The 17,102-nt window shown below is 50.5% G+C and overlaps 2 protein-coding genes across 6 annotated transcripts in view; one reads left to right on the forward strand and one right to left on the reverse strand.

The window, feature by feature from the left end:
* Gtf3c1 (general transcription factor IIIC subunit 1) overlaps positions 1 to 5,881 on the reverse strand; it is a 64,368-nt gene extending 58,487 nt beyond the window's left edge. For both annotated transcript variants that reach the window (XM_027948603.3, XM_027948602.3), the window contains exons 1-2: positions 5,620 to 5,881; positions 2,196 to 2,405 (exon numbers count right to left, since the gene is read on the reverse strand). In XM_027948603.3, the coding sequence (XP_027804404.3) occupies positions 2,196 to 2,405; positions 5,620 to 5,840 (431 nt within the window). In that variant the 5' untranslated portion in view covers positions 5,841 to 5,881. The remainder of the gene's footprint in view (positions 1 to 2,195; positions 2,406 to 5,619) is intronic.
* Positions 5,882 to 6,049: 168 nt separating this feature from the next.
* Positions 6,050 to 17,102, forward strand: part of Katnip (katanin interacting protein) — a 141,700-nt gene continuing 130,647 nt past the window's right edge. For 2 of the 4 annotated variants that reach the window (XM_027948688.3, XM_027948689.3), the window contains exon 1: positions 6,083 to 6,123. In XM_027948688.3, coding sequence (XP_027804489.3) covers positions 6,117 to 6,123 — 7 coding nt within the window. In that variant the 5' untranslated portion in view covers positions 6,083 to 6,116. Of the gene's footprint in view, positions 6,124 to 17,102 lie in introns of all 4 variants that reach the window. The other 2 variants (XM_071605631.1, XM_027948690.3) reach the window with 2 other exon arrangements.

Genomic DNA, 17,102 nt, shown 5'->3' on the forward strand with positions numbered 1-17,102 from the left:
CAGCAGCCTGGGGGGGAGCGGTCAAGACACACCCCTGAGGAGCCGCACTGCAGCCCCAGGTGGGAACCCGTCCAGGAGGGGGTTGAGTCAGCAGTGAGCTGGGGGATGGAAGGCAGCAAGGACGCAAGAGGCTGGCCTGCTCCAGGGCCCTGGGGTGGCACAGCTGGACAGCCAGGTGTGCGGAGTGAGCTAAAGGCACAGGAAGAGCACCCGGGGCCAGCGGCAGCCTGCACTCTGAAGGGCCCCACCAGGCCATGCTGAGGAGTTGGGTTCCATGACACGGCTCCGGGGTTTCAGCCTCAAACCCACAGTCAGCAGGGGGCCGGCCAGGAGCCGAATGAGGCAGCATTTCCTAGACTCGAGATACAGAGACCAACAGGATGGACAGTGCCCTGCCCTCGAGGAGGGCACAGTCTCATGAAGAAAGAGCGCCACCATCCGGGTCCCATGCAATGACTCCTGCTAGTTCCAATCTGCTGCCTGTGGCCATCACCCAGGTATCGCGTTTCTAGTAGCAGAATGAGCTGACGTGCTTATGTATGCCTACTTTCTCAGCAGACTGTAACAGAGTGATCTGGTGGCGCCCGGGCAACAAAGGACACTTTTGTGGAGTCAGTTGAAGCTGGAGCGATGAGGGGGAGGTGCTGGGTGAAGCTCCGACAGTAGAACAGTCTAAGCTGCAGGAACAGCACGAGCCTTTGCTTAGGGACAGGAAGGAGCCTGCTATGGTCCCGCTGCAGCAGACTGGGAAAAGAGGAAGCCGAGAGAGCCGTGGCCAGAGGACAGCGTGGGCAGGGGAGGTCACCGCGAGCCTCCCAGGACAGCGGAGGGGAGAAGACATGAACGAAACCTCAGACACGCAGCGCTGGGCAGCACTGGCCCGTCTGAAGGGGACTCTGGCCTACAGTGCCATATAAAATCAGCCCCGAGGCTAGATGTTGTGACTTTAAGAAAAGCTGGAAATGCATGTTTCTAAACATTAGCTACGAAATAAAATTAAAAACTAACACCACGCCTCGCAGGACAAACAGGGCTTGTCTGTGGGCAGATGGGGCCAGCTGTAACCTCCACCTGGAGCGATCAGAGAACCAGCCGTCACATTTCCATCTCAGGACAAAAGGAGAGGTGGCCCCCGTGGACAGGGGAGACCACTGCATTAGCTGGAGGCCAAAGGAGGCTTGAGAAAACTATAGAAGGTCAAGTCAGGAGGACGTGGTGGCCACCTGAATGTAGACGTCAGGAGAAAGGGCCCAGGAAGAGCCCCTTGTACTGTGTGGGGCATGGGGCACCTCGACCAGAATAGAGAGAGAAGGAGAGCAAGAGAAGCAGGTCTGGGGCAGGAGACTGAGGACCACATGGACATGAGGGACGGGCCACTGACAGGACACACATGGCCCTCGACAGGCCTGGGGAAGAGATGGAGCCTGGGTGAGGGCAGGGGAGCTCACAAAGAAGCTGGTGAGAGGCCACGAGAACGTGGAAAGACACAGGGAGGAAGCCACAGGGCAAAGCTCTGGAGCCCTGGTGCTGTCCTCTCCTCAAGGGCCCAGCAGTGCTGAGGGGCTTGCCAACTGCCTAGGGGACCCCACTGTGATGAAGTGACGAAGGCGGGATCGGGTCTGTTTGGGCAGAGGAGCGAGGTGGAGGTGAAGAGGTAGGCACGTCTGTGACCCCAGTGGCTCAGGAAGCAGAGGCAGGAGGATGGCGAGTTCAAAGCCAGCACCTTAGTGAAGGCCCCAGGCAACTGAGCCAGACCCTGTCCCCAAATGAAATACGGAAAGAGGCCGGGATGTGGCTCAGCAGGTAAGTGCCCCTGGGTTCAATCCCCAGCACCAAAAAAAGGGAGGGGGGGGGGAAGCAGAAGCAGCGATTAAAGCTGTGTCCTCCAGGACGCCTGGCTCAGGACCTGGGGATGGCTATCACAGAGGACCTAGCGTCCAGAGCAGCTGAGCCATGTCACTATGCTGAGCAGAAACCCCAGGAGAAGCTAAGAGACGGGTGGCGGAGGGCACAGGAGCTGGGCTCAGGGGTCGGGGAGGGAGGAGGAGAGTCCAGACCACAGCCTCGGTCAGGGCCACCGCCACTGTCCCACAGGAGGGAGAAGGATGGGGACTGCCTCAGTGCCGAGCTAGCAAGAGACCTGGAGGCTCTGCCCAGAGCCAAGTGATGCAGACAGCTGACCCCCAGGAACTCACCTGCCGAAGGCCTCCACCATGGTACACCGAGGCTGCAGACACTTAGTCCTGATGCTATTGGTGATGTTTTTCCTTTCCTTAAAGTACCGGCACGAGCCCTGGATGCCATCTTTATTCTCCAAGATCATGTGGATGGGGTAGACATCCTCCAAGGGGACTGGGTCCCTCCTGGACTCCAAAATCCCAGTTTCTAGGTCGATCTCTTCATACCTGAAGATAAAGCACAAATACCAAACCCCACTTAGCCTCAGAAATAAGGTACAACTAGTGTGCTCTTCTGCCACCCCCTAGCAGGGACCAGAGGAGACGGCTCAGCCTCTGCCCACAAATGCAGACAGTCTTGATGGGCAGGTTCCCCTGTGTATCCTAGAGAACACGATCTTTCCAGATCCCCCAACCACCCCAGAAGGTGGGCGCTAGGACCCAAACCACCTCCTGACACGAGTCATGGCCTCTGCTTTCCCTCCAAATTCAGCGCTTAGTCTCCAGACCACTAAGTGTGGCCTGACCGATTCAAGGTCCTCCTCCTCTGTCATCTTTTTTTTTTATATTTATTTTTTAGTTGTAGTTAGACTCAATATCTTTATTTATTTTTATGGGGTGCTGAGGATCGAACCCAGGGCCTCGCACATGCTAGGTGAGCGCTATACCGCTGAGCCACAGCCCCAACCCTCCTCTGCCATCTTTTCATCTCCCTTTAATTATCTCTCTGGTCTCCCCATCTGTGATTACGGTGGTGATTATCACGTGCGCCTTAACAAGGCTCACCCCTGAATCCTCAGTCCAGCTTATTTCCCCCTAAACACTAATTCAATGTCTTCAACATCTAAAAACATCTCAAATTCCATGAGATCAGAAAGCTATTGAGGCCTCACCCCGAGACGAGCCCCTCCTTGCTATTACCAGCTCCCAGCTGCCCCTTACCAATCCCATGAGACACCCTTCTTTTCTCCCTAACCTGCCAGCCCCGTGGGTCAGGCAGGGTTTCCTCTGGAGCCCACTCACATTCTGCACTGGCCTGAGGCAAAAGCCCATGTGCGGCTTCACCTTGCGTCTTCCTCGCCTGTCCTGCGACTTCTGCACTGTTAGCCCTCCCTTCTCAAATCATGTCTGTCTTCTCCACAGCCTCCAGCATGTCACTCTGCCCTGTCCCCGACCTCTCCAGCCACACTTAGATCTTCTTGTGAAGGTTCTGCATCCTCCATCCTGTCCTGAAATGCACACGCAGCTCAGGGCTTGTCTGAACCTCCAGTCACAACACCCTCTCTTCTAACGCTGTGCTTAGCCAACAGCTCTAATTGCTAACTACAGGGATGACTCAGATGCCTTTCGGCCCCTCCCTCTGGCCTGCTTTCACTCCCAGGAAGCCAGATGTTTATTAAACAGAATCTTCGCTTGGACAACCCGAAGGGAGCTCAAACCCAGTGCCTCTCAAAAGTATGCTCCGCACGTTCCCCCTCTACCAGACTCAGCCAACGACTGCACCAAGGACAGTGACCCTGCAGCCTGCTGTTCAGGTACCCGAGTGAATACTGATCCCCTTCCCCAGGCACCAGGGTCACTGTCCTTGGCACTTATCTTTCCCTACACTTTACATCCAGTCACCAAATTCTCTTGGTTCTTTTGACTAGTTGTCTCCAATTCACCATCTCTTCTTCTTTTTTTTTTTTTAAGAGAGAAGAGTGGGAGAGAGAGAGAGAATTTTTTTTAATATTTATTTTTTAGTTATTGGTGGACACAACATCTTTTTCGTATCTGGTGCTGAGGATCGAACTTGGGCCGCATGCATGCCAGGCGAGCGCGCTACCGCTTGAGCCACATCCCCAGCCCTCACCATCTCTTCTCCATCCCCCATTATATCATCAGCCCAACACTGGCTGATCACAACTAGATCACTACCAATCAGATTCACTCTTTGCTTCTGGTCTGACCCACCCTTCATTGGTTTCCTATTGTGTTTTTGTTGGTTTTTTTTTTGAGGAGTGGGGACAGTACCAGAGATTGAACTCAGGAGCACTAGGCCACCAAGCCACATCCTCAGCCTTATTTTTGTACTTTATTTAGAGACAGGTCTCATTGAGTTGCTTAGTGCCTTGCTTTTGCTGAGGCTGGCTCAGCCTCCTAAGCCACTGGGATTATAGGTGTGTGGCACCGCACCCGGCTTCCTATAGTGTTTTTGATAAAAGATAAACTCTTTTAAGTGGATGAAATAATTACCGATTACCTGTCAGTTAAATTTGATTAGAAGGAGAGTGAATTTTTGATCCAGATTTTCTGGTTCAAATTCTAGAATCTGTTCTTGCAAGTTGATGACCTTCAGCAATTCACTCAAACCCTCTGTGCCTCAACTTTCTCTTCAGAAAATGGGGATAATAATGCCCACCTTCTTGTGTTTTTATGAAAATTAAAACCTGCTACATGTAAACAACTTAGAACAGTTCCAGCTCATAATAAGAAGCGTGTATGTATGTGCACCAACTGATGTTCTATACTTCTGATTCTAGACTTGGGCCAAACTTTGCCTATTTCTCTTCTATCACACTTTCACGTTTGTTGTTCTTCCAGACCACCCCATTGCCAACTGGTGGCCTAAGCCCAACCTTTAAGTCCCGTCTTGGACATTATTACCCCGGGAACCTTCCTGACCTCAACAATATGACTTAAGAGCACAGATTTCAAAGACAGGTGGCCTGGGTTCAAATCAATACTTAGTCACTTAGTGGCCCCCTGCCCCGAATCTTGGACAGGTCATTTAACCTCTGTGACTCAATTTCCTTTTCTGTAAAATGAGGAAGACAGCAGCACCTACTCGTAGGATCATAGTGAGGATCAAGGAGCTCAATTTCCTGAGGCTCTTAGAATGGCACTTAAGGCAAGCACCTAATACCCGGCAGCTATGGGTATTCCTGCTAAGCTCGCTGCTATGCCTGAGCTCTCCAGACTGACACTGAGTGAACTCTCCATAAAGGTCTGTCTGTGGACCCCCATGTCTTCAGTCTTGCTCTGAACTGCCTTCCTGCTCCAAACCTAGCATCCAATATAAAGGAAATATCCTCAGCCTGAAGAATAACACCGACTCCCCAGCACCCCCAAACACACACAATGGGGCACCACTGATGACTCCCAAACTTCATCAGACTCCTGGGCCCTGCCAGCCTCGAGGACCTCAAAGCAGCCTTCCCAGGCTGGGGCTATGGCTCGGTTGGTAGAGGGCTTGCCTGGCATGCCCAAGGCCTGGGTTCGATGCCCAGCACCCAAACAAAAAAACACAAACCACAAAACCAAACCAGCCTCCCGCCGCGCTCCCGCCCCTCCCGTCGTCGGACGCCAGGTCCTCCTCTGGCTCCCACCGCTTTCCCGCCCCGCTCCCAGCTCCATCAGACCCCGGCTGCGCGCGCGCGCGCCCGCGGGCCCGGCCGCTGACCGGTCCTGGAGCTGGAGGTCGGGTCGCTCCCGCGGCTCCTCGTAGAAGCTGATGCCCGGGTGCGTGGCCAGGGCCCGCCACAGAAACTCCTGCGTGTAGGGCTCCAACGGCAGCGGGAAGGGAGGCACTCGGGATTCCAGACGGCTCCACAGTGCGGGCAGACACAAGCCATCCAGCCCCTCGAGGGCCACTTCGTCCAACAAGGACTCTAACGCGTCCATGGCTGCTTGAATCGGCGGCGCCCAAAGCGCCTGCGCACCCAGCCGCCGAGGCCCCTGGTCCAGCGCGCCTGCGCACAGCGATCCGCGGGAGGGGGGTCGGACCGGGAGATTGGAGGAGGAGTTCCAGCACGCCGACGTGACGTCACTCCCCTCGGAGGCGGGTTCAGTGAGTGGAGCTCCGCCGCCATTGGTCCGGAACCCCGCAGTAACCAGGGGAACTGCAAACAGTGTAGGGGCCGCTTCCGGTTCGAACACCCGGAACCGCCGCCTCTAGGGATGGACGGTGAGTGTTCGTGGGCCCCTCCGGGAGGTCGGGCGGTTATTCTTTAAGGCCTCCCGAGTCTTCCCTGCGCCGAATACTAGGCCGTAACCCCCCTGGATCACCACTTCCCGACCCGGGATGTTCTCCAGGCAGAGGGAAAGCAGGGCTTAGTGGTCCGGCATGGGGAGGAAAGGCGGGGGGCGTGGTCAGTGGTCTGGCCCAGTGCCAAGCCGTGGTCGTGGGGGACCTCGACCCTGGCCGGGGCCCAGAGAAGGGAATTACGGTGGGAAAGGAGAGGTGGAGGGTGGCATTGCGGGATCTGGGAATTGGGACGGAGGGAAGGGTAATCCTGCCGAGTGCGCTCGGAGAAGGGAGCTGGTGCGGGAAATCTGGGGAGATCAGGAATGTCCCTCTTCTGTGCTTTGGCGTTGATTGTAGCAGCCCCCATTCACAGAGTCCTGTCTGGTGCTAGGAACTCTGTAAACGCAACGCTTGGCCAAACTTCGCAGCCATCCTTTAAGGTTAGTGTTGCTCCGTTCACAGAGAAGGAAACTGGGGCCAAGAAAAGTTAAGTAACTTTGCCCAAAGTCAAACAGACACCGAGTGACAGAAACAGTGAGGCATTGTCTCTGGAGCTGAATTAGGGGGCCTGAGATTTAGACGTGTTTTTAGGGATTCTTTATCCAGAGGTTGCCGATGCGAATGTCTGCAGAGTCAAGTTCAGTTGGGCTGGAATGGGACTGTGACTGAAAATCAGTTTCCCCATCTGAAAGGGGAGCTGCTCATTCAACTATAGCCAAATGTCTTCTTGGGTGCTTCTCAAAAAATCATGACAGCCAGTCAGTCTGAAGTCCAGAAGCACCCTGATGGAAATCGTGGTACTGATTTCGGAAGCCATCTGGAAATAAGTTACTCTGATTTCTCATTTTCCAGATGGGGAGACTAATGTCTAGGGAGAATGGCAGGATCTGCTAGAACCTAGATCATTTTTCTTAACTACACCACTGGCCCATTCTGGAGAATTTGCATCCCATTGATAGCCTCTGAATGCAGTGCAGAAAAAAAAAAATGTTTTTAATTGAGCATTCCATCATGTGCTTAGTAGATAGATATCTTTGCCCTTTGGGCTTCAGCAGTACCATAAAAATGTCTTACCAGCTTACCCTGTGGAAAGGTCAGTGTGATGTTGCTAAAAGAACAACAGTTCTCAAACCTTTTAGATCTCAAGATACTTTTATGCTCTTCTCTGAAAAGATCTTTGTGTCTATTATATCTACAATATTTACCATATTAGAAGTTAAAGCTGGAAAATTCTTAAAACACTTATCATTTCATTTGAAAATAACAATAGTAGCATATGTAATCTCAGCAGCTTGGGAGGCTGAGGCAGGAGGATTGCAAGTTCAAACCAGCCCTGAGCAACTTAGCAAGACCCTGTCTCAAAATTAAAAAAAAAAAAAAAAAGAGCGGGGGACAAGGCTTAGTGTATAAGCACCATGGGTTCAATTCCCAGCAAAAAGAAAGAAAATAACAATAAGCCAATTACATCCAAGCATAAATATGTATTTAGTGAAAAATAACTATATTTCTGCCCCCTACCCCAAATAATTAGTAGGAAGAGTGGCCTTGTTTTACATTTTCTCAATTGTCTTCCATGTCTGGCTTAATAGAAAACAGTAGACTCATTTATGCTTCAAGATCTGAACTGTTTCCTAATAACAATCATGCTGTTTTGACCAATGTATATAAAGAACTGGTGTCATATTGCTGTATAACTGGAATAGGAAGGAATATTTCAATTTCCTTTTGGGTAACTGTAGATACTCTTATGACTACACCAAACTCAGCAAATGGTGGCTTGTTAAAGGTCAGTCACAGAATGGTATCTGAAACTATGTGAGTGAATTTCGGTACTCAATTGCATTAAAATCCATTAGCCTCTCTTGACCTTTGACTAGCTGTTTTACCCCTATATGATTTTATAACATTATCCATTTGTCTTGTTAATAAGTTATGCAAATATTCCAAGTGTTGACATTGGTAATTTCCAGTATCAATACCTCACGTTCCTTAGTATCACCACCTATGTCATTTTAAAATAAATGTAAGTGTTGGGAAGCTATTAAGCTGGCAAGGTAATAGAAACAAGTTTTCCACTTGAAAGCTTGAATTTTATCATTGGCACCAAATATATTGTCAGTTGTTTTCTTGAAGTGATAGCCTCACTTCATTTGTATTTGAGCAGATGACGGCAAAACATCTAGGTCTGGAGAACTACAAGTTCTCTGTTGTTCATTTGAGTAGAAATGACATACCATACAAAATGTGGTTGTTCATCTGACAGTTCAAGAAATTGAATAGGCATTTTCTGAGACCAACCATTGTTCTTGGCTTGTAGCAAAACTGGTTTATGTGTGCTTCCTTTTTTTCACACAGAATATTAAAATGATGTGCACTCAGGCTTGAGTTGTGGCTCAGTGGTAGAGCACTTGCCTGGCAGGTGTGAGGCCCTGGGTTCGAGTTCAGCACAACATATAAATAAATAAATAAATAAAGGCCCATCAACAACTCAATAAAATATATCCAATCCTTTTTTAAAAAAAGATGTGTACTCATGGGTTGAGATTATTAACTGTTTCAGGATATTCTGAAGTGGAGAAGATTTTTTTTGTTTGTTTTTTTGAGAGCATGCATCAGTGAAGTATATAATACTAATAAACTATTAGTGTCGCTACTGATACAGTTGGGCACCACTGAATTGGTTCAGGCCACAAGCAGTTTTACCCCCCTTGCATTGCCTTATGAGTACAGATGTCAACAGAGAGAAAACGTCTTCACATTACGATGAGAATGGTCTGGTCTATATGAATCCTCCTCCTCCCAAGACCTTTGGAACACACATTGGGGAACATTGCTACCGAACATTTCCAAGAAACCTGTTTTATTGCTTCTACTTGTCACCACCTCTGCCCTCCTGGAACATTATTTTAGACCCATGGAGGAATCTGTTCCTTTTCTGATTGGCTACAAAAAGGAATCATTTATTCTAAGAAAGAATTTACCCTAGGTGGACATAGTGGCACATGCCTGGAATTCCCAGTGACTCATACCTGTAATTCCAGTTGCTCAGGAGGTTGAGACAGGAGGATCCCAAGTTCAAAGGCAGCCTTAGCAACTTAGTGAGGTGTTAAGCAACTTAGTGAGGGATGTGGCTTAGTGGTTAACTACCCTGGGTTCAATTCCCAATACCCCCTCCAAAAAAAAAAAAAAAAAAAATTACCTTAAGATTAGATTTAACCATCAAAAAATCCAATTTTCCATTCTAACTTTTGAAACATTGATTTATGCATACTTTTTATAGGCACATATCTATTGGTTATACCAATACGGGCCTTAATGAATTGTGATTCTAGCCAATTAGATAAGCCAAGTGTGTCGGTGTCAGAAAGATGCTTATATCCTAAACTCACTTAAATGTCTAACAAGTATCCCCAAATTGGACTATTTGGTTTATTCTGCAAGTCACCAGTGCTGGTTTCTTTGTTTTTTTTTACCATAGCTCTTTACATTTCCCCTTTGACTTTGAGGCTATGAACTTTGACCTTTCTGAGCCTCAGTTTTCCTTTCTGTGAAATAGATGATGTTTTGTGGACTCGGTGAAATAATGCAATAAGGCACTTGTAAACCAGTGTGGCGCACAAGAAAACATTCCTAGAGGGAGCAGATGGTGTCATTATCTGCAAAAGTTAGGACTTCCAAACTGCTGACAGAAGAGGGAGGTGCTTCTGATGAAGCGCTTGAGCAAATAATCATCTTTGTAATGAGCTCACTCTTTGTTTAGGAGAAAACTCCATGTTTGATATTGCTTATTTGCATAAAAGTAATTGGCAGTGTGTGTGAGTCTTAAGCCTATGAAAATGTTCACCCTTTGTAAGAAAGTCAAATTCTCTCCAGTGAGATGGTTTAGGAAAAAAAAAAAACCAACTCAGTTGGTGAAGAACATAATAATTAGGCAAAAGTTCAGCTCATCAGTGTAATTAGAAAGGACTTGAAAGTTGATCCTTTGTTTTGGCCCCCCCCCCCCAGAACAAATAAGTCAACATTTCTCCTGTTTATACTGTTAATTTGCTCAGCAAACTTTCTCCAAGAATTAATAACGGCAAGATGAAATCTAGCCTAGCTTGTCCAAATAACCCCAAACTGCAGAATGGGTGACGGATGAATTAGCAAGTACACAGTCAGTGTAGTGTGTCTGGTCTCTTTTGTCCCTGTGTTATATTCATCTGGGCTCTTGATAATTTGTCTGTTTCTCTTCCTACTTAAAATAAACCAAGCCAGGCACAGTGGCACATGCCTGTAATCCCAGCCGCTCCGGAGGTTGAGGCAGGAGGATCACAAGTTCAAGGCCAATCTCAGCAATTTAGTGAGACCCTAAGCAACTTAGCAAGACTCTGTCTCTAAATAAAAAGTAAAAAGGGCTGGGGATGCCGCTCAGTGGGTTAAGTGACTTTGGATTCAATTTCCAGTATGAATGAATAAATAAATAAATAAATAAATATCAAGCAAAAATTAAGAAGATAAAGCCCCAGCTGGCAGAGTGACTGTGTGCCCTGGGTAGTCTGTGTCCACTCTGGGTTCTCTACTTCCTTCCTGCCGTTGCTTTCAGTGTTCCTTCCACCCTGTCGCTTTGGTTACAAGAAGGTGGCCCACCACGCTGTGTTTTGCTCAGTTCTGTCCCTTGCGGTGTTCCTGGAGCGACTCCTAGAGGGACTTGGTGGCATCCAGTGGGGTCTGGGCACTGGGATCCTAAGGTATGAAAATAAGTAGGATTGAATCCCAGTGAAGGGTAAATGGGAGTCTGTTGCACTGTTCTCTGACCTTTCCTGGGCCTGAGGAGTGGCTCACTGATGGAGCCCGTGCTGAGCATGCGTGAGCCTCTGGGTTCCATTCCTGGTACTGCCAAAAAAAAAAAAAAAAAAAAAAACTCTAGTGTGTCATAAAAGACCCTGTTGGCCCTGTCCCTGCCGGTGGTCGGCCAGGCTCTCACATCTGGAGAGTCAGCCGCGGGCACGGCCTGCCCATGGAGCTGGTAAGAAGAAGAAAGTTCAAAAAGGCCCCACTGTTGACCCCACCACTGAGCTGAAATCCCTCCTGGGCCCTCAGAGTCTGCCCTGGGCTGGCCTCTTCCCAGGTGGGAGGGGCTTGTGGGGAGTAGTGCTGTCCTTGGGAGGAGCTTGAAGCTGTCACCTAAGCACTTTACATAAGAGTAAGAAAGTGTGGCTCCTGATGTCCTGTGGGGTTTAAACAGCCTGGCTCTTGCCCCTTAGCAATTTCCCTATGGATATGTCACCTTTAACTAGAGGCTTGCTCTGGGGAAACAGTCTCCCATCTTGAGTCACCTGCTCACCCCTCTCACGCCCACGTGCTGGGCTGTATGGATTGGGTCTGTGGATGTGTTTCCTGTAATCAAAATGGGGATTCCATATCAGACCCTGAACTTTGCAGTCTCCTGATAAACCAGGTGCCTTGGCCCCACTGGGTCTGGCTGGTCTCACAGGCCCATTCCCCCGGCACTGAACAGCACTTGACCTTGGACGTGTGCTATAAGTCATTCCCCTCTGGTTGGTGGTGCCGGTCTTTGGTGCTGGTCATGGTTGCCTACACCTTGCCTTGAGCATTTTGGCCTTCCTGTGACATCTGAGATTTCAGCCCCTGCCCAAGCCGTCCCAGGAAGCTGGCCATCCTCTGAGCACCCATATTCCTTCCTGCCTTCCTGCCTCGCCTGCAGGGTGCCCTGTCACCCCACAGATTGCAGCTCAGGCGTGGGGCTCCAGCCTCTCTCCCTCTTGGAGGCTGGAGACCCAGTCTGGTTCCTTTGTATGCCCAAGGTCTGGCACCTGAATGTTTGCTGGGTTGACATCGTAACCAGGAAAGACATTAGCCAGTTTGTCCCCTCCTGAGTCGCTGGCCAGTCTCCATTAAGCAGACAGAGAGAAGACCCCATAGCCAAGCCTCCAGGGACCTTGGCTGGTTCCTCTTCCCCCAGTGGACCAGTGTGGCTCCCGCAGACACTGTCCTTCAGAATAGTCAAGCACAGCCTTAATGACTCTCCTGCTCTGGCTGCCCTTATTACCCCGTCGCCCCCCCCCTCCTCCCCGCTCTGCTGTCAGCCATCTGTCCTCTGCATCTCCTATTCCAGGGAGGCCCTGCCTGGCCGTGGAGGCCACTGCTACCTTGACCCCACCCTTAGCTGATGGGTTCTGTGACTCCACATGTCCTCAGGGACAGAAGAGTCACTGGATGAACCAGCCCCTGACAGCAGGTTGGAGCACCACAGACGTCTGGCCCCCTGCAGGGCCACCTCTTTCCTGAATCTGAAGTGAGCTTGCAGGGTCAGTGTGTATGTGTGTCTCCTCCCCCAAACAAAAGGGTCACAGACTACTTAGACACATTTTATGACACCACCTAAAATCACAGATTAGAGCTGGAAGCAACCTGAGAGATCTCGTCCAGGATCCCCCTTTTGGGGACCCTGAGGATCGCTTGCAGAGTTTACAAATCTAGAGGCCTGCTGGGCCAAGTAACATAAATATGCCAAGGGTGATTTCCTTCTGCTGTTCGCATCCCTTCCTGCCCATACCTAACCACGGTCTGCATACTCAGAATGTTCTCTCACTTCCTAAAGCTATCTCCTGACTCCCTCTGTTATCCGCTGATTTATTGATGCACATGGCCTCCTCTGCCTCCACATGATCTGTTAAAAAAGAAGGCATAACTGTACCTTCCCGAGTGTGAGAATCCAGTGCGTTAACAGATGCACAGCCCTTTGGTGAGGGCCTGGCTCACAGGAAGTGCTTTTGCAGGTACCTGTGACGATGGTGGTGGGGATTCTCACTTTTGCTGGATACATAAGCCTTCACTTTTATTTTTGCTATCGAGAAGAACCTCCAGACCTGCTGATAAGTGGCACTTTGGATGTGACCTCAGGGGCAGAGAGACAACTGGGAGAGGTGGGGTGGGAATCAGAGGGCCCCGTGCCATCTGGCGGGCTGCTGCCCTCAGCTCCTGACAGCATCGCCGGGCAGGAATGGGGCTCTGCTGTGCCAGAGCATTCAGTTTTTCACAAGAATCCAGAACTTAGGATTTTAAAATGTGAAATCTCCTCAACTTTAACTGTTGGCTGAAAAAAGCATTTTTTTTAACATTAAGGAGTCTAGACAAACATCTGCTGGCTAGAATCAGCCAGTGAGTGACTTGGATCTAGCCTGATCCTTCTCATTTATTAACTGTGGGCTGAGGCCCAGGGGCGTTAGGGGCCCGCTGCTGTGCAGCTCAGGAATGGGGTCATCATGCCCAGTTCTGTTCGAGTCCAGCACTCCTTACACGCCACCAGGCCTCCCTGGTCATGAGCGGTGCCGTCTGAAGCTCTGCTTCTTGTCTCCTTTGAGACGAAGATTCCAGAGATTCATAGCAGGACCTTCCTGGAGAGGATGAATTCATCCATCTAAAGCCCTTGGAGGAGTGGCTGGCACTTAGTAGGCTTTCAGTAAAAATACGCATCTGGGGAAGGAGCACATCTTTTCCTTAGGCTTCTGAAGGATCTCATGTGCCGTCTTCCATATTTGTCAAGGGAGTTTGGCAGGTTACTTGGGGATTTAAATAGAGAGGAGGTACTTTAACTCGGCCACACACACAAATGCAGAGTCCTCTCTGGCATCCTTTAGGGACCGGGTGGGTGGAAGGGGCTGGGCTGGGGTGGGAAGTGGGATGGGTCGAGGAGCCTGTGTGATGGATGCAGAGAGAAACCAGAATCCATTCCAGCCTGAGAAGCATGTTGTCACAGAAGCCACTGATCCGATTACACAAGTGCCGCGTTTACTTATCTTTACTGTTTCAAATGGGAAGAAATCAATATTTTCCAATTATCTCCAATGGAGTATCAAACTTACTGTGTCATATTTTGTTTCACCCTCCCAGAAAGGGCAGAGGCAAGGGCTCAGGAAATGACACTGTGAGAGAAATGAAGTCTTTTCTGCGTTCAAAATCATGCTCCCTGTCCCTTCCGGCATTGTCCATTCAAAAACTCAGCCATTCATTGGTGTTTGATTCTAGAAATATCTACCGTGCCGCCTCCTCCATGCCAGGCACAGCCTCAGGTTGGGGAGGTTGGGGAGGCTGATGGTAATGGAGCCCTGCGGCAGCCTCGGGTGTCACGGAGCTGCTGTTTGGTGGGAGCCACAGACTGCAGACATGGTAGTGTGAAGGGTCAGACGGGTGCTTTGCAGGTTACAGAAGGGAGTCTGGGGTCAAGTTCACTCAGAACAGAGGTCACTTGAGGCTGAGAGTTGGCCATGAAGGAGGAGCCTGTACGAGATCCAGGGAGGGTGCTCCAGAAAGAGGGGAGGAGAGGACCAGGGCCCTGAGGCTGGGAGTCCTGGGCCAAGGAGAAGAGGCTGTCAGCACCAGAGAGTGGGGGCTGGGGGCGGGGGCAGGGGAGCTGAGATGTCACTGGCAGCCTGTTCAGTCAGAGCAGAGGGTGTAGGTTCTGACACACACACACACAGGGAAGCGTGGGGGAAGCAATATGGTCTTGTTATTATTTGGCTGCTGTGGGGAATCTGGGCAGGAATGGGGGCCGGGCCACCTGCTGCTGGTGGCAATTAGAAAAGCCCAGGGAGAGGGGCTAGTGGGGGGCTGATGGAGAGGAGTGGACAGGCAGCCTCGGGGTTTCCTTGGGAGCCAGAGTTCATTAGAATTCACTGAGGTCCCCAAGTAGTCAGGAGCTGTTGGAGGAGAGAATTAATAACTACCCAGGACCTGCTGGGGCCAAGTGCTTGGCAGGCACTTCCCCCTAAGTGGAGTTGGGACTGCAGGACTCCCAGACAGGTAAGGGGGGGGCCCAGCCTCGTAGCCACTGCACAGCATTGTCCCCAGGCTCTCACCTAATGAGGAAAGCGGCCACAGAGCGCGTGGCTAAGCATTTCTCAACCAAGTGAGCACGCGGCGGTGTGCAGGCTCTGTATAACCATTGTAGGTGCCAGCTGCTGTTTGGGTTTGGAAAGGAGAAGAGGAGCTTAGCACAACTTGTTTATCTCAGGTAATTTGGCAGTAAACTGGGCTCTGGGAATTTGAGTTACACAGAAAATGCAAAGGAAGAGTGACAGGGACATTGTTTCAGGCTTTCAGAAGGCGGAAAGGAGCTTAAAGACCCAGAACCAGCCTGGGGCACACGTGGGCCAAGAAGGGAGCGTGTAGGTGGCAGAGTCTGCCCTGGTGGTTGTCCCCAGTGTCTGTAGGAGACGGTCCCAGCGTCCCCAAGGATGCAGAACCTGAGGACCCTGACATCCATGGTATTTGCATGTGGCCCCTGTGCCTCTTTATATTTTAAATCAAACCTAACACCACGTGAGCGCTGCGCGGGTGGTTGTCCTATTCCATTATTTATGGAATAACAACAAGGGAAAAAGTCTGGGCGTGTTCAGTGCAGATGTGGGGTTTCCCCCAGATGTTTCCCCTGGGGACTTGGTGGAGTCTGCAGATGCAGAACCCATAGATCCAGAGGCCGTCTCGGTGGGAAAGCCGGAGTCTGCGCTCCTCTGCCCGGTTACCTGTTAGGTCGGAGACTAGGGCCCTCTTTTGTTGAGCTTTGATTTTTTTAAATTACTTGTCAACAGTTAAAACTGGACACTTTCTCCTAAGCCTGGGTTTACTGCTGCTTCTTCAAACCCAATAGAACAGGACCTGCTTCCCACACGGAAGCCAGCGGTGGGGCTGAGCCCAGACCCTGTCCCCTCAGGCTGGCAGCTGTCCCCAGCCTGCCCGACCCACCCTGTTGCCTTCCTCTGCCACTTGTATCTGCCTGGCCCTGGCACATGGGCGTGTTTGCACACCCCAAGGTGGACGCCAGAAGGAGGGTTAGGGGACACGCAGGGAGTTGGAATGGGGCGCAGTAAAAGGGGCAATGAGCCTGGGAGTGCTCCCCATCCCCGCTCTCCTGAGCACGCAGCAGCCGACCAAAGTCAGGGTGTCAGGTGGCTCTGCCTCTCCATGCAGCTTTGTGGTTGAAGGTAGCAGATCCCAAGAGCTGTCACCAGGGAAGAGCCTGACTGGTAGGTGCCCAGTGAGCACTAGTGACCCCACCCAGGAGAAGCCCCGGTTCCAGACAGCCCAGGGGACAGGCCTTCCGTCGCCTGCCTTTATCTTTTTCTGCTCCTCCTCCCTCCCTGTCGTCTCTGCCATTTCATAAAACCTTCGCCCGCAAGTAAACGAGCAGGTCACCCACAGCCACTGCGTAGCTAAGGAACTACTGCTTCAGTTTCCAGAAACAATTTTTTTGTCATCGCATCATTCTTATCTCTCACCCGTTAGAGACGGGCCTCTTAAAAGGAGGCATTTGTCCTCTGGAAACACCGACTTCTCTTTCCAGCCAGCTCTGGGGTCCTGAGGTTGCTGGCGGCGGCTGCTCCCTGCTCCGTCTGCAGCTCACACTCCGGCCCCCCAGGCCTTGGCCGGGAAAGGCTACAGTATTTCTTATGAGGTTTTTTTTTTTTTTTTTTTAATCCGCTTTTGGATACGTCAACTTAAAATATTATTTAAGTTTCAAAGGAATATATTCATTTAAAAGTTTAAACCATGTAGAACAGTGTGTGCATTTCAAAGTCACAGGTGCCTTTGGTTCTTTGTACAAATAGAACCGAGAGGAGTAGATCTTCTTTTTCCTCAGCTTCTTTCAGAAAAGAAAGAAACTTTTTGCCCATTGGGGTTTTTTTGTTTTGTTTTGTTTTGTTTTACTTAAAATCTGACCATCTTTCAAGCCTATATGAGAAGTGCGCTGTGAGGAGCCCCCTCCCCCTCTGGCCCTCCACAGGGTCCTCGTCCCACCCCTGGACGCACCACACTGACTCAGTGGTTCCCTGCGGATGGACTTGCCGCTGATTTCTGATATTTGCTAATGCCAACCATGACACCTTTCGTCACTGTGACCGAAACACCTGACAAGA

Source organism: Marmota flaviventris, chromosome 19 (assembly GCF_047511675.1).
Source record: "Marmota flaviventris isolate mMarFla1 chromosome 19, mMarFla1.hap1, whole genome shotgun sequence".
NCBI lineage: Eukaryota > Metazoa > Chordata > Mammalia > Rodentia > Sciuridae > Marmota > Marmota flaviventris.